At 38.2% G+C, this 27,389-nt stretch overlaps 1 protein-coding gene and 2 non-coding genes across 3 annotated transcripts; 2 read left to right on the forward strand and 1 right to left on the reverse strand.

Moving 5' to 3' along the window:
* Positions 1–18,865: 18,865 nt before the first annotated feature.
* Positions 18,866–20,561, reverse strand: LOC135791888 (uncharacterized). Its single transcript, XM_065302457.1, has 6 exons — positions 20,308–20,561; positions 19,930–20,255; positions 19,729–19,867; positions 19,481–19,669; positions 19,182–19,396; positions 18,866–19,121 (listed from the first exon to the last, which is right to left on the reverse strand). Exons 1-6 carry the CDS (start codon positions 20,461–20,463, stop codon positions 18,932–18,934), a joined length of 1,215 nt encoding a protein of 404 aa, XP_065158529.1. The 5' UTR covers positions 20,464–20,561; the 3' UTR covers positions 18,866–18,931.
* Positions 20,562–23,005: 2,444 nt separating this feature from the next.
* On the forward strand, positions 23,006–23,077 carry TRNAD-GUC (transfer RNA aspartic acid (anticodon GUC)). Its single transcript has one exon. It is a non-coding gene; the product is annotated as a tRNA-Asp (tRNA).
* A 165-nt stretch (positions 23,078–23,242) lies between these two features.
* TRNAD-GUC (transfer RNA aspartic acid (anticodon GUC)) lies at positions 23,243–23,314 on the forward strand. Its single transcript has one exon. It is a non-coding gene; the product is annotated as a tRNA-Asp (tRNA).
* The last annotated feature ends 4,075 nt before the right edge of the window (positions 23,315–27,389 follow it).

Consider the following 27,389-nt stretch of genomic DNA (forward strand, 5'->3'; position numbering starts at 1 on the left):
TGGCGTCGAAGCGTTCATCACATCACCGGCGCGATTCGCCGCGCCTGAATAACTTAATAAGGAAGCGTTCGGCATAATTAAATCCTCTCTCTAGTACATCCATCGCCCGCCCCCCGGCGAATGAATTATGCCTTTGGCGAATAACTTTTCCAAAACCGCGTTGCACAAACATTGGTAAATAGCCCATATGTGTATCAACATCATAAACACTTTAAAATGAAAATGTAACCAACTCGACACTTCGTTTAAATAAACTCAGTTCAAGCGCCCGCGGTGGAACGAGACGAAATGAGGCAAAATTTAATTGCATTCTGCATTTATACATCGCATTAGGCGTCACCCGGGCTTCTTGCATATATAGCTTTATTAAAATCGCCGCCCCCAGCTCGCGCACTTCTAGGTCGGTATCTCTCCGACCGGCGGGCAGCGCTGCTGCACAAGTTTTTCTAGCTTTCTGTGGCGCGTGCTGGATGCACGTACGCGCAATAAGGATTGCACAAGAGCACAAGGGTTCTCATTTTCTACTCCCGCATCCGGTATCGTTTCGTTCGCTTTTGCAAAGACGGCAAATATAGGTATACTGTACGTATCTCTCTTATAAGCAAAACGCTAATTAAAACTTATTACGAATTGTTATGGTGAATAAGTAAATCAAATTAAACGGAAACAAAATTAAGTATGTAATAAAATATTATCATTATGAATATGATTCGGATTTAATTTTTTTATTTTAACCTAAATGTATTTGTTTGTAGAAAGTTTTACAAACATCAAAGCTTTGGAAAAGTTTAACTTTCTAGTATCCGGTTTAATTCGTACAACTCGAGAGAAAAAATGCCATCAAAAAACATGCAACCGCAAAACTTGTAAGCGCGTATGTGAAAAATGTTTGAGTAAAATAAAAAAAAAACATCGGAAACAAAATGCGGAATTTATAAACAATTCATTTTAAAATTAAATTTAACACTTACCCAATTATTAGCGATTATGTAATGTTTCTTCTTCACATTTCGACGCTTCACGTACGTTGTTGGCGAAATGTTTGAGTTTCACTACTTGCCTATTAAATTAATTTTACTTGTTGAATGTTGTGTTGTGTGTTGTATATATTACAATCTCACTTGACTGTGTGTTTTGAGTTGTGTGTGTTTAGGTGTAGGTGGCGTGTGTGAGCGTGCGTTCGCTTGGGGAACGAGGCGCCGCCGATGCTGCCGCCGCCGATGACGGCAGCAACCTGACTGATTCACCGCCGGACAGCCAGCTTTTAGGTATCCGCCGGCGTTCGGGTCCTTGCGGCGCCTGCCCCGTTTTATCCTTCTCGCCGCCGCCGCCGGCACGTTCAGGTGAATCATGGGATGCCATTCTGCCTCATCCCCACTACTCGCTGTATTCGAAGCGCTCCATTTCCCCACCACCGCCGCGCGAGAATCTAAGCGTCTCGATATTTCTATATTCGATTCGCATCCAGCAGAATTTAAGCATAAGCGGCATATACGAGTCAATAAACAATGAATAAACGGGATGAATGAGTTGATAGCAACGCAGTGAGCGAGAATGTAGCGCGCAGTTGATATCATCATTTCCGGTTTGATGGCGATGCATGCGCGTATGTAATTTAATCCTGTTTGGTGATGCTGTCTTAAGGTGGCAAAGATTGTCACTTCAAAAACAGTATGACGTGAAGCGATAAATATTCAGATAAGAGTTGAAATTTCTGTGGTTTGTAATAAGCGTCGTTTTAATATTGATCTTAACTTGTGTTTAGTCTTTAGCTTGCATTTTTGTTTTCTCATTTTTATTTGCGCTCGGTTTGACATCGGCCAACCGACCCCGCGAAACCGGCCCAAGTTTTTTTGTAAGTACGCGGACATAAAGCGCTACAGGACGGTGGATGGAAGATGCAAAGGACCAAGGCAAAAAATAAAAAGCATAAAAAAGAGGGAGAAAAAAACTCGGCGAGCCGCGGGCATCTCTATTTCTTCGCCTTGCGTCCTGAGCGAAGCTTGTCATCTCTTCGGTGCTCTTCAGTGGTCCTTACAATATGCAAAACGTGCCCGAAAGAGATCACCGCAGTGGACTCCTCAAGCGAGTAAGCGAAACACGCAACCATGCGACGCGACCTCGTGCAGGTGCGGACAGGATGGTATAACTTTATTAGGAGCGACCATGCGCCGTGACCCCGAATGATAAATGGTATCTGTCCAGAGCACTCTTCCTTCAGGATGCGCCCGCCACCACCGCACGAGATTTGTGTGTAAACGATGCCCGCAGTCCTAATGAGCCGGAGCGCACCCCCCGCGTCGACGACGCTTTCGTTATTCCGGACATTTTCAGACGCCCACCGTGCCTGCGCTCTTACATTTTCACAGGGTTTAACGGCGTTATGAAGAAAAAAACCGGACGAATATTGTAGCCCGGCGTGCGAGATTCAGATTTACCTTGGTATAGATATAGATATAGATATTTAGCGGGTTCTTGACAAATTGAAATGTCGGAACCATATCGACGGTGTGTTTGTGTTATCGAGAGTGAGGTTATCATTAGGAATGCAAACGAGCACCTTCTGCGCTCGGACCTGAAGGAAGCACGCCGATCGACGAAAGAGGCAGGTGAATGGGCGTCGTGGTCGTGACACAGACGTGCAAAACGTGTGAAACGCTAATCAAAATGTCTGAACGTGGGCGAATCGTTTATCCGAATCCATTCAGCGCAGATACATGCAAAATTCATGTCTGGACTCGGCGTATGCAATTGAAATTCATCGTCAATTATCTACCTGATAATAATTCATAATTTTAAATTTGAGAATTTCTTATTTATTACATTTGGATGTGAAACAATCAGTGAACCACTTAAATGGTGCCTTGCAATTCGGTCGTTTCGTAAATGAGCGTCGGACAATTCCAGATTGTGGTTTTGCGTCCGCAGCGTACGTGCGGGTGCCGTTTAAATGCTCGATTCCATGCGTCCAGACTCAGAGTGCGGGGGTTGAGTCCAACAATCATTAGAACATTTGTATGTATAACGTCGTGCAGGGAAATTACAATGACTTCGCGGCGCACGCGACACACGCGGCGTATGCCTGCACATGAGACGTGAAACACGTGAAACCGTTGTGTGGAGGCGGCTACCGCCTACCTTCTGACCGGTTGTGAGTGTAATTAAATGTGAATACTCTATCCACTTACGTTTGGCTTTTCATAAGATAACTGATCTCCAACTGATTGATACACGGAAAAATTAATTTTGGTTAAAAATTTTGTTTTTTAACATATATTACACAAAATAATAAATTTCCAAAACAATAACATTAAATTTGTTCTTAAATATTTATGCTCTTTATACTACACCTCCCAAAATTACCAAAATAAATGGATTATATGCGTATATATAGTTTCGTTTGTTTTGTTCCTGGAATGCCCTAGCGACGTGAGAAAATAGTTCAGATTAAGAGGCTTGGAGATGTAGAGAAGCAGGGTTCTATATTTGTGTCATCGCGTAGAATGGCAATGCATAACAGCCCAGCGGCATCATTACAATACGGAAAGGCTAATGGTAATGATTAAGGCCCGAGCGCGCCGTTTGCCTGGCGATGCAGCATTTCGGAAAGTGGGAAATCATTAAGATTCACCTGTGCCGGTTGAAATGCGATACGATTTTGTTTTGTGCACGTCTCTGTAAATCCGTTGCGCTGCAATTCAATTTTAAGCGGGTCGCTTAGAAAATCAGTGGGTGATTAGAGTGAAGTTCATATCAGTGTTGCATATTGATAAACCTGCAATATTTAGCTTGAATAAATTTAAGAAATTAGTAAATGTGGATAACATTTTAAAATTTACATATTCAGTAAGAACATTCGCTATTTTTACTTGGTGACGGTAACACGTCGCATGGCAAGACGCAAACGATTTGTTTGTGGCGCAATTTTCCGGCCGGTTAACATATCGCAATATGATCGACGTCATTCACTCAAACGATACATATTTTTATTTATACAGAGTGATCTAGAAATATTTAAACAAAATTTTTAATTTTTCTCTATAAAATTTACAAATATACAAAATCATAAAATTTACCCCTTTAAATATTGATATATTATTATAAATTGGTTTAAATAAACTAAATTGTAAGAAATTGAATACTTTAACGCCTGGTATAATGTAGATATTGTTGCCGGAGGCTTTGGCAGTAAATGCCCCATCGTTCCGTTACCGTTTCGCACTTCATCACACAACACAATAAACAATCCGCACACAAAGTAGCGCCATAAAGCTCCCGCAACTTGTTAGCATTGTCAACATACGCGAGCGGCGGCAATGGCAGCGGCAACCGATGATGGTGACGTGAGAGTCGCACGCGAAACGAATACGTGAACGGCGCTCGATGAAAGCGCGGAAAATCGGCTCCACAGATTACGTGCTGGCGTGGAGAAAAGGCCGTCGCGTTGCCCTTCGTTCCGACCGGGTACAACCCTATCATTGACGCTCTACAGATCACAGATTCGGCGGGTTCCGATGTTGCTTCGAACACGCCATCGCTCTTTACATATTCACACATATCAATCTCCGAATGTGTGTGGCCCGATGTTCATAATCGTTTTAACATGTAAAGGAGTGGAATGTGTGATTGGTGCTCATCAAATATATTCATGAATGTAGGTGATATGTGAATAGGCACTCAGAGAGTGTAAAGATAAATCAAATTTAATTAAATTTTAATTTTTAACATTCCACAATTGAACATCACAATTGAATATCTCTCAATTAAACCAAATTGAATGCGAAAATTATTATTTTTAAAAGCTATTTTGATTAATAGTTGCATTTTGAGGTTAAGTTATCATTTATAAAACACACGGTAATTAGATAACCAAGGCTATATTATAACCACACGTGGAAGGACTCTTTGAACACATGTTTATCATGTCGATACCCAGTTAGAAGGGATAATCGTCTGATGTGATTTTATAGATGAACTGATATGCACTTTAACCACACAGAAAATAAAACAACACTCCCGTATTAGGGATCCGATCGAAGGGATACACAAAACGACCACATCATGCAAAGATAAATTTGTGTAGGAGAGCATGTGAGCATATTAGCAGGGCATATTAGTATGCATGTGCTTGTAGAATCGACACGGAATTCAACCTTTTTGAGCGCATGCCGCCACACGACACACTACCAATATCCTTCGTCCTTCGGCATCATTCAGATGACTCCCGTGAAGCTTCAGAGTGCGATAATATGCTGTAATATAACTACTACGTTGGCGGAACGTGGAAGTTTCACCATGATCGTTCACCTGAAAAATTCGCTTCCGGCAGCGGAACAACGAGACGACATGGGCTACCGGGCAGCAAACGGTAAACGAACTGACTGAAAGCGGTAATGTGGTCGGAGAGAAAAAAACGCCCGGGGAGGATTCATCCGTTCTTTCTTTTTTTGCGACTGTTTCGCTGTGCTATACTTAGAATATTGTGGAAACACCAACCGCAAAGCGGGAATGAATTTAATAAATAAAAGTTATTGATGTTGTGTTAAAAGTAGTAAAAATTCCTCGAAAATTAAAATAAAAGTTCATTAGTTAAAACATATATTCCTAGTGGTATTGTATGATAAACAATTCGTTATTTACATGTATCGACCAGAATGAGTAGTCTTTGATGAAAGCAAAGAGAATGATTACAATGATCACAATGTAATCTGGCTTATTGTGTGTTTTGCGTGTGCAGGCGACGCGCTTGTTCGACATGAGTCTCTCCACACATATTTCGCAATGTAGTTTGTCGGAGTCGCCCTTCTACAACCGGTATCCCTGTATTTGTATCATATCTTAAACGGTAAACCGGTGGATGAGATACAGCTTGAATACTCGTAGCAAGCAAAAGCAAAGCGAAATTATATCACGACATACATCAGTTATATCATACAGGGCATTTGTGTGACATTTGAAAACGTATTATTTTGTTACTCATAACACTTTGTACATATTCTGACATATCCTCAAACTGAGGTTGCTTTGGTGTTGAACATCAACACAACACAACATTTGCACTTCGTTTTCGTTTCGTAGTCAGCCTCATCGGCTTTGCTACAGCCGTAAAATTCGTACACGAATTCTACGTCTACGTCCATACAAATGACACACCGCATTCAGATGGCGAGGCTAGTCGATGATTCAATTCAAACGCAAGCATTGTTTCCTTTTGCATGCCGGCGCGCCACTGTTTTGCGCTCAACTTAACAGCTTGAGAATAAAGTGTGTTGTGTGTATGTATATAGATCTAGTGTGGAAATGTCTCCACGTCCAACGTGCGCCATGTTACTCTTGTGCTTCCGGCGTATTCATCAAAGCGCGTTCACAATGAAAATGAACCGAGCGCGCTAAACCACCACACGTGAAGCACGCCCAGCACAAAGGACGCACCATCGCACAATCAGGTGGAAACAAACGCCAACGCGAACACACGACGATATCGGAAGATGCGGAAGGCACGTAGACGTAGCGCAACATATAAATTTCGCAAAAAAGCTTAATTGGTTACGTAATGCGATGGCCATTCTTTGGGGGTCGAGCGATGGAGGTAGGTAGAGCTACATAGCCATTAGACGTTGTTGCAGATGGGCAATATATTTTCTTTGGCGTTATTATTGGCTTGCTATCGTTTACCCTTACCGTGAGGTACTATTACTTTCTTTTTCTATACACTGAGTGTAGAAGTTGTCGATAGATAGGTCTAGGTCCACCTGTAGAGGCATAGACCAAGGGCCTCAGGGCGACTCGTCTGGGTCATCATGCTGGATGGTATTGATATTGGCTATTGCACTGCTAATAGTATTGACTATCTTTGGATTCACGTGTTATTACAAATTGTTAAATGTCTACTGCATCTAGAATCCAGGAATGTATAAAAGTAATGATATCAGGGTTTAATTTAATGTTTATGATAATTAATTAAAGTTTTAGTAAAAAAACAATGATTTTAAGATGTAGGCAACCCAAAACTCACCACAAGACATAACCAAACATATGGTGAGTTTTAATTATAGGTTAGGAACAGAAATAACATGGAAACTTTCTTTAATGAGCAGATAATTTCTTCCCAAGACAAATGATGAAACATTAATAGTACATTTGTATCCTAAATTTGATGCTACATCACGTCCGACCAGCGCGTTTATTTGACTTTGGTCCCATGAGAATTAGCGGGAAAAATATGAATAAATATGAGAACGCAACAAAGAACTAATAGACCGAAAACGCAAAGCCAAAAAAAATATTGCACTCGCGCGCTGCAGAGTGCAAAATGCAAACAAACACTCCCAACACGCAAACCACTACAAATGGTGGTAAATGGCACCATTCACAGTATGCACACATAATGAATGTATTTTGTGCGCGTGGCCGCGCGGCACATAAAATTAATTGCTAAAATCGTCGGCATAAATATGGACTTGTGTTCGGCGCGCGGTGTCCTAATCCGGGCCGTACTAGTTTTTCACTTTTTACTTTTTATTCGCATTTGGTGAGCATTGTTCACCATGCTAAACGTTTAAGAGCAGAAGCTTTGACTCCAAAACAAATTTTCTGCTGTTTTTGCGCATAACTTCTGTTTATTTGAGGAATTAAAAACAAATAATTTGTTTGATTATATCTAATACCTGTATATTCAAATTTTGGGTCTAAAAGTAATTCCCTACTCAATTTTGAAGGTCCTTGAATCTGAAGGCACGATATAGGTACCTGTGTTTGGTTTATTTGTTTTGTTTACCAACATAGATGTGTGCGATGTAGCTGTAAAAGCCATAACATTGGCGTAATGTCGCATAAAACTTTTCTCTCTGCCGCGGCGCGGCGGTGATTTCGCGCTGTGGATTTTATAAGCGAAAAACGAACGCGCCGCCAGACCGTTCTCGTTCAACCACTCTCCACACCCCCGCACACACCACGGCTTGACTAAACTATATCGCGGGCTACGGCGACCGAACGCACGGAACAGTAAACAAGTTATTCATAGCGTAATAGTACGAAATTGGATTTTAAATAAATTGAGCTCTTGCACCTATTTACATGTCATTATTGCGTCATCCCCCTTTTCACAATCTGAACGAATACACGCGACATCGTCGTAAGAAAATTTACGGAAAAAAAACTCTAAGTGCAAAGGTTTATTAACAAAACAACTAGGATTTAAATAAACTTCCAGAAAAACTTTCGGCACGCAACACAAAATGCAAATAACTTATATTATTCTTCAATAAGTTCATTTACCATTCCACAGCAGTGTAAACGCTGAAAAAGTTAGACACGCGCGGGGTGACAGGGCGGAAAAGGTAGAAAACGTGGCTGGAAATGTCCGAAACAGACACTTTCACGCAACACCTTCATCACATTACAAGTCTTCGTGTCCACCCCCAGGCGGATAGCCGCTAACTTAAATACACATCTTTGAATGAACGTATGAGAAGAGTGGCGTGGGTGCACATGGACAGAAACTGATTCATTCATTGCTCACGTTGATTTCAACGCAAACGAGCGTAGTATGTATGTGCACACATTATTCTCGCATCCCTTACGTTATGATTGTCTATTATTATTCTTCTCTGGCCTTGTAATTTTATTTAACTTTGCTGCTGCAGATAGATTCATTCATGTTGAGATGACGTTAATGTGCGTATTAAAACGTGAACGTAAAATTATGCACGCAACATGTTCATTCTTGTATTTTTACGACATCTACGTAATCATTTTTTTATCGGGTATTGACTTGTTGCAAGTTGCAAATCGCGTGTTGGTGTGACCTCGCTCTCAGCGCACACTCCACTTAAATTTAATTTTATAATAAAACCATAGATGTCGCTTGAATGCACTTATTAGGATTAAATTGAATTTCATTCGACATTTCAACTTTCACAATCGTACGATGTTCGCACGGATGTTCAAATTATCAGTTAGATATGAAGTTTGTGTTTATGTTTCTTTTACCCGAACATATATTATTGAATACAAAGAATAAATATAAAGTAAATATTTACTAAATTTACCAATTTAGTTGTAAATTTAACTACTGCTAACTGATCAGTATCCTTGTTAGAATCATGAAATGGTGAAATGATTTGCACAGATTTTTCACGTGAATAAAAGAAGGCGAAATAAGAGATGAATGACCGTCGAAGAAGCACACTCTTTGTGCTTGTCCGAACAATTTTGCGAAGGACGTTTAGGCCGAAAATCCGGATGATGGAAAATCCACCCTCGTGGCGGAATAGATGAATTGTAATCCGGGCAGCGCGCACAAAAGCACCGCAACCACCTTCGTTATCATACCTCTTCGATTTTGGGCTAACTTATTAATATAACCAACATTCGGCATACTCCACCGAAAACGGTAATAACGAGCCAGTCAAGCAGGCCAACAAAAGAGAACAATATTACATAATCAATAAAGCATTCAATGGAAAAGAAAACAAAGTATTTTCACTTACAAGCATATTCTTCGAAAAATTGTTAAAAAATCATTTTTGTTCAAACCAATATAAAAATTGAGTGTCGAACGCAAGATTTTAATGTTCACCCGGATACATGTGTGCTGTAAGTGTTCGAGGGCGTGTTGCATTTTGGTTAAGAAAGCTTTTCGAAGGGAATCCGCAGTAGTAGCCCGGCTTTCCTGCCGGGATAAAGCTGGCGGACGTGGTACACGAGGGAGAGAGCACCCGGGATGCAGGTTGCGTTGGATAGATGAATGCTTTAAAGATTTTCTTACATCGGCGTATAAATCTAGATAAGATTTACGAATATAAACGTTGGACTGGTGCTTGCGTGTCGCGCACAGTAGCCGAGCCCGGAAACCGGAACGAGCATACGCGTATCGATGTTGGATGCGTATACGAAATAAACCGGGCATGCGGGCATTGGGACGTTGAGGAGACTGGTGGAGTCTCTCGTATTCAATTTCCATTTTAAGTTCGGTGTGGCGATGGCGCCGTCTGAGCGCTCTTATGACCAGCAACAACAGGGTTTCGGTGCTTTGAATACGTATGAGATTCGGGATTCGCAAGTAACCAAAGCATATTCCCTATATAATAGGTCTGTATTACTATTATTATTATGTAATTTATTCACGATTTGCGTAGATATAAGCATGATGTAAAGGGAAATTGTTAATTTTCAAATTTTCAAATTTTTAATTGCTTGAAATTTTGATAGCTCAGCTTATTATCTATTAAACATTAGATTAAAATATGAAAAATTTAATTTTTTCACATATTCCAATAAATGTTTTTAAATTTTAGTTTAAAAATGCATTCAAAAGTAAATCATTTCTTAATGTTCCCAAATGTTATTCAAAATAATTGTTTTACGGATTACAAAGCTTTGTAACTCCCAAAGTATTAGAGACACATCAGTTATAATTGCATACAAATGTACAGAATTAAAAACTGTGTCGAGTTATCATAAATTATTCTTTAAAATGGTTAAAATTTAAATATATATTGATGATAAAAGAAAACTTTCATTACTCACCCAGTTTCTTCTTTGTACAATCAAAAAAATGCACCAATTTTAAATATGTTTTAATTTTGTAATAATTTATGATTTATTATAAATTTTTTTAAGCACTGATCATCAAGATGGACACAATATGACTGCGCACCACCGCCGCCGAAACAAATCGACGTAGCCATCGACGAACACTGAGTAAGTATACCGAACACGATCATTAGAATCATTAGGTCACAACAATCGCCGACTGGATTGAATCACGCGCCGAATGCAGAACATGGCTACAATATAATAAATGAATGATTCAATTGTGTTCCGGTAGCTCAGATGGACTCCCGCTCCGACCACCACGCATTCGCATGGTGACCCATTCATAGGTGGTAGGATAGTGGGTTTTAGTGCCTAATGTTAACATCGAGAGGTGTATCTACTACGTGTCGCACACGTGTGCGGAGATGGGCGCCATTGGCATTACACACATATTGCACATATAATATTTAAATTTACATGCGTAGCATGCGTTTCGAACATGAATATAGATGTATTTGTATGTGTAGGTGTGTGAACATGGGTAAAGGTGTGTTGGTGTGCGAGCGCTGGTTTGCGTTATATTGTCACGCCCTTGTTACTGAAGCGTATATCCGTGCCCTTCCTTCCGTCGACTAATTCGCCGTGTACGTCGGTTGACGTAAACGCAAAATGCTCGAATTAATGTGTTCGCTAGTTCAAACAGTTACGATGGTTTAAATAGTGGGGAAAATCACTAACGAGCGGAATGAGAGTTGTATTTGCATGAATTACTAAAATATTTTACTTGTGCTTGTAAAAAGAATACAATTTATGCCTGGGCAAAGTAAAAATTTATAATTTTTTATAAAATATTATTTCATGCGAGTGCATGTTGAACACATTCAATACTAGTTTAACCTCAAAGTGAAGAACATGTAATCTATTTTAAATTTCTGTTTACTTCCTGTTTTCAACGAGTGGATATTATAATTTTGAATAGATTTTTATCTGCTATCTAAATTGCGATTTCAATATGTCATTTGAAATCATGTTTCTTTTGTCATATAGAATTTAATGATGAACATTAAATAACAGTAACTTTTGTAATATTATCTATATGTACCGATTTAAGTTTAAATTTCACTTTGCCACATTTTAAATTATTACATTAATTAAATAAATTTTCCACTCTGAAAATTTCCTTTTCATTGAATTTTGTATATGTACGAGTAAACCACTTAGAATACCGCAAAGACTATGCGAGGAAGCTTTTAGCAATCTTGCTCGTTGCATTGCTGAAGAGAAGTGCGTCCCTCCTCTGTACACGCCTCACTTTGCCATTGTTTATAACAGCAAAGCAGGCGATGACAGCATTTTTGATTATTTGCGCCCGATGCCGGGAGTGCGTAGTTTGTTGTTGATAATTAAATGAGCAGTCGACGTTTGTACCGCTGACGGCGGCAACAGGCGACTGGGGTAGCGATACAGGCATCGAAGGTAGTCGTGCGCGACGAGCGGTCGCTATCTATACTGAACACATACGCGCATCCATCAATTCAACCATCACACATCACACGATCAAACCCCAACCATCAGCAATGTGCCGTCAAACCTTCCGCATCCGCTCGCCCACCATTCGACAAGTTAAAGCACAGAGTGACGTCGTAACAGAAATAGCCTCTTTATACATAGATGGCAGCAGTGTTAGTCTAACCTAAAAATAATAACAACCACTCAATATAACCTAACTTCATTACAATATAATCAAATATAAGTAGGTGTACTTTTAAAATAAGTAGCTTTTAAGTGGATTGAACATGAAACCTGTTTGATTACTCTTTGTATTTGATGAACGCTATGGGAATGGCTGTAAACGATGAAGTTTCTGGTATGCAATCGCATAGGGGGGGTTTGGTAGTTGGTAGTTGCGGCGATCCATATTGCGAAAGCGCTCTCGATGCCCCACAATTAATTGAATCACCTATAACCTAATTATTCGATTACGTTGCGTTTCGCCTAGTACATTAAATTCATAATTCGCATGTTTTGTAAACAGCCCACTTACAGCCCGGGCGTGTATTTTGATACGCCGCCAATACAATTACTTGTACTCTATTTGTTATACCGTATAAAATTCATTAGCGCGGTGAATTTTGAATTGCGAATCGAGCGAAGTTCCTCTGTTGCCGCCGACGGGTCCTGGCTTTAGTTTGCAAAACAACTACTACTCGATGTGGGCTGCTTTGATAAATTTATTAGGTTAGCATCTTGTGATGCAAACATGGGGAAAACATTCATGAACAGTTGGAAAAAAACTGCAATTTTATGGAGGGTGACATAATTAAGTTAGGATCTATAAATTGTTTGTGCAGTGTTTGAATTTTTTAAATTCATAGTTTTCTAATAATAAATTTAGAATGTTATGTGTAAGTGATCGTATAGTTTGCGTAAATTTAGTTAATTTTATCCGTATGAATTTTGAACGTCTTAGGGCAGACCTAAATTCTCTCGCGCTGCATAAAGTTTATGTAACCCCAAGAACGCTGAATAATAATAATAGGTAGCGGTCTTAGATGGTTAATCTATGTACATGTAACACTAATTGCAGTATCTATGTCGGCGGCGTGCAAAGCGGCCAGCCGACCCTTCTTGCGCGTAATACCGGTACGTTCTTCCTCGTCTTTTCGCATCTATTTTCGCTTGTCTAATGCGCATTGTCTTCGTCGTGGTTGTAGCCCTCATGCCCGTCTGCACAGTCGCCGCATTGGTTATCGTCTAATAGCGTAATACGTGCGATCCTTGGGGCCCGTAATGTAAAGGTTGTCGTTTGCCAAAGACCAGAGACTAATTTTGTGTTTTCGACGCAAACGATACTGTCGACACGCGCAACCTATTTATTTATATAAGGTGTGCACAAAACGCATTCAAGAATTGTATTATTAAGAAATTAATGCGGATTTAAAGGTTATGTTTTATAAATAAGTTTGGTTATGTTTAAAACAGGTTATAGACTTTGAAATATAGATGGCGTTTATGGTATACAGTCCAGACACATAATTTTCTTGGAACTGTGCAGGTAGAAAACAAATTACCCCTTTCTACTAACACGGAAGGGTCAATTAAATATTGTTTTAACATTAAGTGGGATCGTTTATTATATATCCTTCAAATAAATTAAAATTACATGTAGATAATGTAATTGTACAAAAAACAATCAAAATCTTTTTAAATATAAAAAAATTATCACTTTTGCTGATTGCGGTTTATGACGGAAATATACAAGCCAGAGATTTCAATTAAAATCTATTATTAACAACACCCTTTGATTACCAATGTATAAAGAATGTTTCAATCGCTTGTGCATACATCCGCCGTTTCACAGGCGTTTTTGCACCGCCGTGTTCATCTCGATTATCCCCCCATTCCAATTTCATCGGATTCGCGTCACTATATGTCAAAGCGATGAATGACAAATGTGTGAAATCCCGATATGGGCGCATATATGAACACATCGCATTTACATTCCGACACACATTTACCTTCGCGCTCCACCGCCCTGCACTACCCTTCTCTCGCGTTTGTGTGTGGACGCGCGCATGGAAAATTTGTCAAATCGTTTCGCTCGATTTGCATCAAAGCAAAACCGAACGAAATTATCATCAATCGCACGCGAAACCGCATTACAACTCGCTCGAATAAAAGCCACGGCTCTGGCTGCCCGGCGCCTTCACACTCCATGTGTCCCCCCCGCACGCCTACACACATTCACACACGTGTAGACTCACCACATGTCGACGGGCCGTGTGCACACTTGAACGATTCGGTAGCGTTGTCGCCACATTTTCCGGTATTGCATCGTTTTACTTCATTTTACACGCTTATATTGGCATTCATTACGTCATGTCATTATTAATACACGCTAATAGAGTGTAGAGACGTGGATCCGGGCGCGTGCATGAAAATTAGAAAGCGTTAATCGCTGTGCTGCGCATGGGTCCGCACAAACTCTATTCGCGAACGGTTTAACTAGAGCAGGTTATGTTATGCGAGAAGGTTTAGTCAGGGAGAGGGGAAAGAGGTCGAAAGAGTTAAGCTGATGCGATGATGGTTAAATAGTTAAAGACTAAGGGATGAAATTGGATTAGATGAGCCGCTGGGGGTTTTATCTGCTTAAACGCACACGTGCGTGTAAATATTTTTGAAAAAAATTGAAATTTCCTTTTATTTTATTTTATGATAGTAATTTTGGTGAATTTGTTCCAACATCATAGATGGAATATTTTTATCGTTTTGTGAATTCAACATGACTTACTTATTCCATCCCGGTTGCTTGCATAAGAGATTGGACCTGCGCTCTCTTTGGTTGTATACACAAGTACATAACACAGCTCTTCTCGGTCGATTATTATTGGAAAAACTGTTTGAACTAATATTTGTATAATCCAGGCGGCACACATACTTTCGCTCCAAGAACTCGTTCGTCTGAAGTTTTCCTTTCCTAGAATCGCTCTTGCCCACGCGAGTTTGATTTTCCTTCGCAACTCACCAAACCTAACTCGTTCGATTGTGATTGATTCGATTTATAAATATTCCAATATGTTTGTAGACACCTGTAGAGGAAACTTTTCACAAAAATTGTTCACATTTTCGTATTTAATTTTTATTCAATTTTGTTTGATTGAATTTTATTCTTTTGTAATTATTTTGTACGTGCTCACTTACTAAGTGTGACACCAGAGAGTGCAATAAAGACTTTATTGCCTTTTTGGTTGCTCGATGTATTAGGTACGAAAAAGTAATTATACTGTCGCTCTTTGTCGAATTCTTGACACAGTGTTTGGCGTATTTTCCAGCGCTTTGCTGGTGGCGATCAACAAGTCAGGATCTCGTGGTGGGCGATGAAGTTGCGGCGGTAGTCTTCATCGATGGGCGAGCGATTCACGGCGGCGAAAATTACTTTCACGCTTGTCAGCTTGTAGAGTGCGCGGTGGAAAGTGCTAGTAGTTGAAATATTGGATTCGCAATTTCCCAATTCACAATTCATCGGGTACGACGTTCAAGAGATACATGCTTACAAGATTTTTGTATTAGCTATTTTTATTTTAGAAAATCCAGAAATTTTTCGATAAAAATTTCGATTTTATTTTCTTTAACGTGTAAATTATTTCTTTAAGAATTTCAACCAGAATGATTTTCAATAGCTATTATCAACCAACAGCTTTCTTTTTTGTCATCAATTTTCTTCCTTGTTCCTCTCTTAACAAATGAATATATTTTATGACAAAAACACATCTCAAATACGAACATCATTTTCATAACTGTAGATATGCCAACTCATTGTTCATTCACTTACATCTTACGCAACAATGCCGAAACAGAGCCCTACAAATATCTAAACAAATAAATACCACAAGGAAGAAGAACACCCCTCTATACTTGCCACTCCCTCGGCACACAAACCTAAATGAAACATAAAAAAAAACGATAACAAAAACAACAAAAGAATCTCATGTTTTCATTGTGGTGCACCGAATATTAATTATTGAATAATATTCTTAATTGCAATACATACAAATAAGACGCGTTGGTGAATACTTGTAGGTGTATAGTAAAAAATGAAAAGATGAAAATCGCTCGAAAGTAGTCTTTGTATACTCGTGTGCCATTAATTCCGTCCAAGCTGCCGCCGTGTCATAAATTGGAATAAAAATCAAAGCCTGTGCAGCAGAGGACGCAATCGAAAACAAAAAAAGTGCACAAAACTTATCGGGAAGACCTATTGCTAAAGCGCATTGGTTTTGTTGAATTTTAATTAACCCATCTCGTCCGTTCGTCCGGATCACTACCAGTGTATTAGTGGTCTCATTTACGTCCTTTCTATGACCACACGGATGAGACCATGATCATACATGGTCATGAAAAATATTCTTCATAAAATGTTTACTTAAATTAAATCATTATTACGAAAAGATAAATATGTAAATAATTTTAAATCCAAAATATTATAAAAATTATAATTTAAATTAGTGTTATATGTGTTTAATGCTTTGTTTGAAAATTTAGTGATTTACTTGTATATCGAAACACAAAACGAATGCAATTTGAGTTAACTCGTTTAGCGTGAGTGTGAATGCATGTGTATGAGAAAGAACAAGCCATTGAAGGTACGAATCCATCCAATGGCCAGTTCAAATACGAATGCAATGAACTGGTGCATTTGAATGTTTGTAATCTGCTCACACAAACACCACCTGTTCAAAACACACAAGAACCTAATCAACAACTTCTGTGATAATCACATAAGTACCATATATAACCTACTAACATCCACATTTTATTTTATTTCATTAAATGCTTCTTATTAATCTTATTAGATACTAATATCAGCTTTGGCAACGAAAATAAATCAAGTTTATAGTATAGAATCCACGTGTATACTGAAAACAATGGTACAATTCAAATAATGGATTCTTGGTGACGAGATGTAATTGAATAAGTCATTGGTGCGAATCGTTTTCATTAAATATTGAACTGAGCAGTGTACATTCGGAATTCTGCAAACAACCTGCGTTTAACCGCACAATACCCTTTAGCTAAGCCCCTTTCGCACACCCAAATCTTTCAAAAGAGATAAATTTACAAAATAAACGCACGCAATTGCAAATGATTTTACTAAACGAGAAAAAATTGCTCAGTTTTTAAATTTACATTTGTAAAAATGTTGGTTTAGCTTTTGTAAAGTTAGAGGTAGTTTTGACACAGACGAATATTGGAATAACTCTGATCGTAGGCGTTATTCCTACTGTAGGCTCATTGTTGGTTCAGCATAAACTCATGTGTGCTCTAAATGTTTCGAATGTTCTCTCCGATGCATATGTGTCATGAATGCGATGCGAATGATGCGATGCGATACGACGGGACATGGTCCACCGATTTCGCCTAGCCACATATTTAACGTGTGTGCACGGAGGTGATACATTCGTGCTATTCTTTGATTCACATTTGTTGTTACTATTATTTCGAGAGCATTTGTACTAAATATTACAATGGATCGGCACATATTTTGCTATTTTCGTGCTATTTTTCAGTGAGGCAATATGAAAGGGTCATTAGTTTTAAATTAAATCAATGAATTCAATTTTTATTTCAATATTTAATTATTTGTTTATTTATTTGGAATATTAACAATAAATTAATAGTGTTGAAATATATTTTTAATTTAATAACCATTTTTTCTTTTATTTTGATTTTGTATTTCCAATACAAGGTTATTTCACGAAGGATTTTGTTATTTTGTTATTTATTTCTGGCATTTCCATATTTTAGCAAAACATTCGAACTCATTCTCCACGTTGAAAAAAACGTTAAATGCTCATTAGGTAATTACATCTCGATTCAACATAATTGGATGTTTCCGGTGGTCATTCAATTTTATTCCATTTTGACATTACGTTCGTGTTCACGCGTTCGACATTGGAAGTGAACCTTAATCATCATCGCCGTGTGTCGCGACACGAAACACACAAAAAACATGCATTTTAATTTCCATGCGATGCTCCCTTTCTTTTCTGTGTGATTTTTGGCCTACACACGTCGCAACGTGTTTAACTCCCGCCGTGGTAATCATTGCCCACGAATGCAAGTGAAATTTGACTATAAATCCTGTTTCGAGCCGAAAAGAACGCAATGAATAAATGCGGAAATGAATCTATTCGGGCTGGCGCGTGTGCCAACGCAAAAGAATAGAGGGCCTATTCTGCGCGCGGGGCCGAAAACGGAAGTCGGAATTTTGTAAAATGTGAAAAGGATTTTCGGCCGTTGAAGTCAAGTATGTGCATCTGTGCACGTGCCGGTATTTTGAAGCAACATTGTGTTGGGCTTAATTTTTCAAGCTTTTATTATTATGAATAAATATAACGGCACTACATTAATTAATATGCGTGGTAGTCATCATATGAAAATAAAATAAAACTCTCATCGGAAGTAATAAAAATAAAAATAATCGGATTCAGTTAATAATAGATTTATTATTCACGTTAACTTATTAAATATAAAACCAGGTTAAGTTAATAGCACATAAAATATTAATAGAAATACATTCTATCTTATAATAATTTCTTCTAGAACATGATTTTTTATATTTAATCCTTAGGTAAACCTGGTAACAACCGTGATATTTCTAGGACCCTTCCTAAGAGCTTACAAATGATGTTCAACAGATGGCGGCAGTTTAAACCAAGAGTCCTTCAATCAATAATCCTGCAAAAGTTTTCACAGGAAGCTTATTTCTGCAGCAAGCTGCAAGCTTTCACCAACGCAAGTCCTATCACAATTGCAAAAGAGGGCGTTACGTATACTATATTTATTTTATAATTTAGCTTTCAAAAAGAATAAATGCTATTAAAAACAATGATTAAATTGCACTGATGTTACTGGCACTATAAATACTCAGCTTGCTTTGAGTCACTGTATTTGAACCAATTGGATACAAATTTGGCGACTCTGCTTTCTTCTGAACATCTAGCAACCCTTTGTTCACTAGATACGAAGGTGGAGTAATTTCTTCGTGCTGTAGTAAGAAGTTGCAGTATCCTTCCGTTGACCTAAAATTATGTAAAATAGTAGTATAGCGGAATATAATATTTCAAACAATAAAAACTAACTTTAATGATTCAATATCTTCCCAAACGACAGCCATCGTAGCCAACTTCTCAGGCACTCGTTTATTTTCCAACCATTTGGAAACATCAGAATCCACGTTGCTACCCACTCGCATTTCTGGAGGCAACATCGTTCCAAACGCAAAGTTATGCAAGTTAGTTTTCACGGCCGTTTTGTCACGATATAGTTGTCGGTATAATTGCGTGGCAAATGAAAGCTGCAAATAATTAACAGAATATGTTATCATGTTGGAAAATAGAAACTAGATGTCGTAATATGTATCATACTGATATTTCTATACCTCAGGAGTTCCCCTAGCATGAGCAACGTATTCAGTGACTGAGTTTAATTCTTTCATATTAATCTTGAGTGAATCCGCTGCATGACAATTGAAACCTATTTCGAACAATCCTTCAATTCCATCAACGTCTAATGAACTTCTGGTTTCACCGCCCAGACTTTCCATCCATGCAACAAAGTCTTCAGCAATCTATATACAATTAATAAAATTAAATAAATAAATCAATTTAAATACAATTAATTAAGTACTTCTCTAGTAATTGCATCACACTTTGCAGCTAATGACATTCCATCAAGAGTTAAAGCTGGTTTAGGCCTCCATCGACTTGCTTTCTCAGGCGATTTCTTCAAAAACGCAGCGTACATGCTTTCACCTTCATATTGGGACCTATAAACATAGAAATTAATGATTTATTTGTTGTTTATGTATTTATTTAAAATATTGCATACATATCTTTATATTTGGTCAATTCCTTTCTGTAGTCTATGGTGGGCTGTCGTTCCAACATAATCCTACTCTCCGGTTCGGCACCAAAAGGTAGCGTTTTATCAGACAGCGCAAACTTAATATCAGAAAAGGTACATGCATAATCTTCACAATATTCTTGAAAAATGGGTTTTGGTTCTATCGGTCTGATTTGGGTATCGTCACTTGATACTTGATTGAAATCTATGATATCTTCATGGTGGTGAATGTCGTAAATATTTGCTAGACGCGAGATCAGCAAAGGATCATTTAGTGTTTTCTCTAAAATACTCTCTCGTTTGTGGTATGGCTGAAATTATATTATATTAGTAATGTTTATTATTTAAATTTGCACTTCTGACCATCGAACTGTATTCATCCATAGCATGAAATATTTGCTGCCAGTATTTGCGTGAATTTGTGTCTATATTGCACGGATCAATTAATTTCCTTGGTTGTTTTTCAAACTCATCGATCACTTCTCGAATTTTTGGATCTTCCATGTTGTTAGTTGCCATATTGTAATGTGTAGGGATTGAAGAACAAAAAACTGTATGTACTTTAAATGTGATTGATGTTTGATTAGATTGTTTTATCGATAACAGTTTCTAAGGAAACAATAAATAAATATAAATTGAAACGAATGAAGTAATCGCAGGGGATATCGCAAAGCAAAACAAGATATGCTTGTTTCGGTAGCATGCTGGCTGTTAGTTCAATAATTTATTAACAGATGGCGATACAATTCACTTTTAGTAGTAAAATTTCTTCAAACTGCTAGAAACAGATAAAGTTTGTTTACAGTTTTTTATCTGTTCCATGTTTTTAGCTGTTTCTCTTGAATAGCAATACAGACACACAAAACACTTGAAAATAAAACTAATGTTGACTAATAATATATTACACATCAGTATAGTAGGCATTTGTTTTAGGCCTCCAATTTGCATTTATCTTGCGTTTCGTTGTTGTTGCCATAAGTCCTTGAACGCTATTTGTGTATATGACGGTCGTGAGTTGAATTTAATGCGTGCATTTTCGTATAAAATGTGCCAGGATGGCCGGAGCTGCGCAGCGCGCGAGCCAGCCAGTCAGGATAACGGCGTTTCTTAAACGCCCGCATGCTAGCGCACGGGCGCACGGGAAAACGTCCTTCGTTCGCTCCTCGCATTACGCGCGAGCGTCGTTTACCATGATGTTTGTCTACTTAGGCGTTCGCGAGAACGTTCTATATTTATAGCGCAGCGACTTTAATAAAAATATTTTGCCATCGTAAAACAAGCGACGGCCTCACGACACCGATACATCAAGAAAATGCCGCTTTATAATGCATATAAATATAAAAATGTTTTATCAAAATGTTACTATTTCTTTATTACAAGTGTGAGACATGCACCGTAAGTTGAGCAAAATTATTTTTGTTTTTTCTTGTTTTTTTGTTCTCATAATTTTAGTCTAGACTACATAACAAAGGCGTTCACTCAAGAATAAATTCTGCTAATATTGTTTTTCTTCCTGGAAAAGTATGCGGTGTACCTCGATGCACTGTTGCCTCGGCTACCGGAGCAAACTATTAAAGAATATTTTAATTACGCCATTTTGCCGCCTGGGAGGGCACCGCTGCTCCGCGAGCGTTGAGTTATAGACGATTTCGGTTTTTTTATGACCCATCCATGGGGTTATCTTACACATTAGTGCGGCAAGCGAACTTAAACTTGAGCGTACTCGTAGAGCGAAAGTTTTAAGCGGTTCTTAAGTGTACGTTCATTCAGTAACGCGCGTGAAAAAAATCCGCAGTCATCAAAGCATAAATATTACACACAAGTCAACGTGTTGCATTCATATGTACCTAAAGCAGTAACATTAATAATTTGGCAGGAAAATTGAGCGATAAAACTTATAAAATCAAAGATTTTCCAAAGTAAACATTTCTCATGGTTAAAAAACCACTTTAACTTATTTAAATGTTTAGGAAAGTTGCAAAGCGGTTGTAGAGTCAAAGCGAGACGAGGCGTCGCGTTAGATTTATAAAAATCAAACACGTACGCAACATAGAAATAGGAAAAGTTTTACATCTCGTTGTGGGAACGTTCTAACGTGTCGTAAATCACGATTTACGTACTACTTGAATGGCATCAAGTTGTGGGGAATGAATTTTTCTTGAAAACGAAATTGTTGCAGGATTTTCGCGTTGTAGTTTGTATGCGTATAGGAAAAGACGTCTAAACCAGAAACATTGTTAAAATGTGTGTGTTTTTAACAAACTGAAAAAGAAAGAGTGAAATTGAACGGAGGTAAAATCAGCTTTGACTGTTTAATGTACTCGTTGGAAGTTAGTAACTAGATAAATTCGGTTTCAATTTATCTTCATTTAAATTGTGATAGATAATTTATATTGATATAAAGTAACGATTTCCCTTAAAAATAGACGTTATAGTGGTATATGTAAGATTTGAGAAATTTACAGATTTGAGGTTATGACAAGTCCTCGGTAGTATATTCATTAATTTAGAAATAGAACGGTGGGTCGAAACGACGACCGCTCCTCCAGTTTACAAAAAACATACATAAAATATCTTCAGTCAAAAAATAACAATAAATAATATATATCATTACAATAAAATATGTAATTAGCCATTAAAACAAAAACAACATAATTGAAACAAAACAGCATATTGGACTACGTCAGTTATGAAGTAAATATTGCACACGCGCCTTTATTTGCTTTGTTCTATTGGTGTTTATGAGTTCTCTAGATGTCGAGCATTTTATAATAAAATACGTGGTGTATAGTTTTATTCATGAACAAAGAAAGTGAAATGTACATAAGGACATAAATTTTTCATTGATAAAAGTATCTCTTAAAGTTATTAATAAGTCGTGTTAATTTAACAATTTTGGTATGAAGATTGGTCCTTAAACAAGGATATAGGCAACTTTTGGTCACCAACTATATTCCGAGGGAATAAAGTGTATATTGCAAATTTTACTCAGTTATAGTTAAATAATTTGCGTAATACACAAAAAATCATCACAATTTTAACAATTTAAATATAAATCAAGTCCTCGGTAGTATAACGGCCAGTATTCCCGCCTGTCACGCGGGCGATCGGGGTTCGATTCCCCGCCGGGGAGGACTTTTTGAGGAATTAACAATTTTTAGTCCTTTTGCTTTCAATTCTGGTAATAAACTGCTAAAAAATTGAACATAACAATACAATAGTATAAATCTTTTTTTGTGTAAACAACTCAATCTTAAAATTAAAATTGAAAAATTTAATAGTTTTACAGGATAACAGGTCCTCGGTAGTATAACGGCCAGTATTCCCGCCTGTCACGCGGGTGATCGGGGTTCGATTCCCCGCCGGGGAGGACTTTTTGAAGAAATTACTATTTTAAGTCAGGATTTAAGGCGCATTAACTTTTACTTGGCAAGTCATTGATAGTTATCAAATTTGAAAGGAGATGGCGGTAAGATGCACATATTCGGAATAAATATTGGTTTGTTTACATCGTGGAAGTTGTTGATATCAGTGAGAGCACATGGAGAGAAATTGAGATAACCGTATTAAGAAGAATTCATGTTTGTGTATGTTTTAAACTTGAATATCGACATTGATGTATTATTTTATTCTACATTTTTAAAAATTCATATTGATTCTTCGCATATTTTATTTCTTTGCTTCAATTCTAAATTGCTTTATAAGATTAGAATCTTATAGAAGTTATACAAACAAATTAGTAACTGAAAAAAGAAAAAAAAAACGTTTTACAATAAAATACGTGATTTATAGTAGGTATAGTATATAGTAGTAGTATAGTAGTAGTATATATTATAGTACAAAATAATAATTTTGTTTGTTGAAAATGTCTCTTAAAGTTTTTAACAAGTCCTCCCCAGATAAATTGAGATAGCCGTGTTAAAATCTCACGTTTGTGCATGCTTCAAACATGAATATCGACATTGATGAAATATTTTATTCTACATGTTTAAACTTCATATTGTTCATTTATTTTATTTGCTTTATTAATTAATCGCTTTAGAGGTATAGACTTTATAAAAGTTATGGTTATTCAAATAATCAAAAAATCCTTGCTTTGTAACTAAAAAAACAAGAATTTTATCCATGTATTTGCAGTTTTACAATAAAATATGTAAAAGTGAAATGTAGATAAATCATTAACTTTTGATTGCTGAAAATATCACGTAAATTCGAAATGAGTAATAGAGTAATTAAACACATAAGAAACTAAAAATTTTCAAGATTCGAAATTTTAATGAACTTAAGCAATCTAATGCTATTTTTACCTGAGCGATACACCTCAGCGCCGACTGCGATAAAAATGATTACCTGTACAAGTCCTCGGTAGTATATTCATTTATTTAGAAATAGAACGGTGCGTCGAAACGACGACCGCTCCTCCAGTTTACAAAAAAAAAAACATACATAAAATATCTTCAGTCAAAAAAATAACAGTAAATAATATCATTACAATAAACATGTGGCTAGTCATTAAAACAAAAACAACATAATTAAAACAAAACAGCATATTGGACTACGTCAGTTATTAAGTAAATATTGCACACGCGTCTTTATTTGCTTTGTTCTATTGGTGTTTATGGGTTCTCTAGATGTCGGGCGAGAACTGATGCCGATTGCGTGCATACGCTGTAGGCGCTCTTACGTATGATTGCCTTGATGTTGTTGTCGGTCAGGCCTATTTGTTTCAGCGTTTCTCTGAAGTGCTGGTGTTCTTCAGTGCGCACGACTTCTCCAAAGCAGCCTATTGTGAAAATCGCTAAGTTCACATTGCATCTGTGCCTTAGTCTCATTTCATCCAATAGGTTGCTGTCTCTTGCGACGCTGTCGAAGTTGTTGTTGCCTATCACCTCCACCGAGTTTTTGCATACTTCGTCCTCCTTATTATAGTGGCCAGTATTCCCGCCTGTCACGCGGGCGACCGGGGTTCGATTCCCCGCCGGGGAGGGCTTTTTGTCCTTTTGATCCTTAATTTAATTTTTTATCACTTCTCAGCATTATTTAAACAATTTTGAATACTGTGCACATATTATTGAAGTTGTTAGCGTTGGTCTTCATGTAGTTTACTTCAAAGTCACATCATCATTTCTAAACGTCTACCGTTTCAAGAGTTTAGCAACTGCATGAACGTCAACGACAACGTGAACTAGAAGGACCTCGCATACGTATTCCTATATCTGTGTTCCGTGTATATATTCCGGGCACCGGAAGCGGTTTTGATATAAGAACCTCCTTATCGTTCTCGAACAGACTCGGGCGTTAAGTTGGAGCGTGAATCTTCGTGTGCCATCTCGCCACAAGCGCGTCTACATCGAGCGAATACTCTGGCTTTTCGCAACCCTTAGAGGCGACCCGACAAACGCGTAATACCTATGCGAGGCCAATACGCGGACGGGTTGTAGTCATAGTTGGACAAGTTGTAGACGTATGAGTTGCCCGCGTTAGGTATGAAGCCTGTCGGACTACTGGCCCTTCAACTTAGTATCATAACGTTTGGATGTTTGAGAAATATCAACAATGATAGAAAATCATTCTGTTGATTAAGCACAATTTGCTAACCAAATTTAAACATTGATTGTCCATGCTGTTCTACTCATACAAATTCAAGAAGATGAAATTTTACATCTCGTAGTTTGTCGTTGCTCAGCGCCATTAGAATAGTCATAATAGCGTCGAGTCTTCCTGCGCCCAGCAATAACTACCACCCTTTGGAACCTTCAACCCCGGAAAAGTTGCCCCGACTGCCTGTTATTACAGTCAGTAAAGCGACGCACTGTTATGCCCTATGATTAGACAGATTTATTCCGGGGATTTCCGGCTAGTGTCAAAAGGAAGTTCAAGCGAAGCTGCAACTGGGGTGTGTTCCTTCGCTCTTTAGTTCTTCGGTGAGAATCACAGAGCCACTAGCGAATTAAACGAGGAGCGGTCGCTGCTTCACGTGGACGTGGACGTGATGCAGTCTAATGAGATTCCAACCTCATCCAGCTGCGAGCTGTAGCCTCACCTTATCCAGGCGTGCCATCTTGTCTTAATACCTACTGTAACCTTACTTCTCACAGTACAGTTAGAGAGATTGTTGTTCTTAGAAGAGGAGAATTTAGTGTTAATGTGTGTTATGTGACCATAATAGAACACAAGTTGGACACAAGACGTAAGGGTGTCACCTTTCTTACTTGTTTAACGATTCGTTAAGTGCTACCCACCTTTGACGCACACTACGTGTGTGCTATTGGTGTCTATTGTTACACGTAGCACATTTAACTTTAGTTTTAGCTGTAAAATGCAGAAATTTTGTAGGATTTAAAAGAATAAGGAAGGTTTCTGATGTAATAGAATTTAATTCGACATTTATTAGTTCCTCTTCTTTTACTTCGGTTGAAGTTGGCTTTAATAACTGTCTCCCTAATTTCTTATTACTTTCAGTTTTGATTCTTTCAACACTAATTACTTCCATTCGTAACGTTTCTCGTCGCGTTCACGTCCTGGACATTGACGATAAGAACAAGCAACGTTCCATTTCCCATCGCTTTGCGTCACCCGAACTCACGACCCTTCTCTCACACGTGCATTACATTAATTGTTAACATTATTTTTATCAGTACGCCGCCGCAGATTTGCGCCGTTAGCGAAATTGTAACGACGCTTTTGTGCTGCCTGCCGCACGCACTTGTTCATTGCACGTTTAATGACGTCGTGTGTATCGCAATTTCTGGCAATTCGCAAACGGTGAGCCGCCCCCGCCTTGTTGCTTCTTACCCCGGCCGACTACGTATGAGAAATTGTTCGCTTTCTCTGCGAACGCTCCCGCGGATGTGTAATACAAGAGTGGAGCCAGATAAATTGGCGACGTTTTGTTATAAACGAGACGAGCGGATCTCGTATACGCACTGAGTCACAATCCGCCTTTTTTGTGACCGGATATGGCAAGGCGTGCGCAAAAAATGTTTCAATCTTAGCTCAATATCGCGCTCTGCTTGGTGAATACAGCGCAGGCAAGCACGGCAAAAAAATTCCGCCAGCGACCGCTTTAATAGTGTGCGTTTATTTCGGGCTGTGCGAATGCACGAAGATAAATGACGAAAAAAATCGCCTGGAAAACGTTGGAGAATAGCTTGAATAGCACGTTTTAAAACAACAATAGTAATTACAACAAAAATTTGTGCGCGTATATGTAGTGACAACTTGTTCGATCTGATATGGTTTTTATTAGACGAATCATACATGAGTGTTCAGCAAGATAGTGGTGCTTTTCTTCTTTCACGTCGCCGCATCCTGCGGCAATCTAGACGTTCCTTAAAACCTCGAAATGCGCCCTAAACCAAAACACGACGACAAAAACGATAGCGTTCTTAGAATCGGTCCTCGACGGTGGCGACGTGCAGAGCAAACCTCCCTTTCTTCCGTCC

This window comes from Atheta coriaria, unplaced genomic scaffold, assembly GCF_025399875.1.
Source record: "Atheta coriaria isolate IRGN ID8LTWV9N9 unplaced genomic scaffold, Caltech_Dcor_3.1 hic_scaffold_5_pilon, whole genome shotgun sequence".
In the NCBI taxonomy this organism is placed as follows: Eukaryota; Metazoa; Arthropoda; class Insecta; order Coleoptera; family Staphylinidae; genus Dalotia; species Dalotia coriaria.

Coding starts and splice junctions, on each gene's coding strand:
- LOC135791888 (XM_065302457.1), bottom strand. CDS start 20,463: ATGGCAACTAACAACATGGAAGATCCAAAAATTCGAGAAGTGATCGAT. Junction 20,256..20,307: donor TGGATGAATACAGTTCGATG/GTCAGAAGTGCA, acceptor ATATAATTTCAG/CCATACCACAAACGAGAGAG. Junction 19,397..19,480: donor ATGCTAGGGGAACTCCTGAG/GTATAGAAATAT, acceptor AATTATTTGCAG/CTTTCATTTGCCACGCAATT.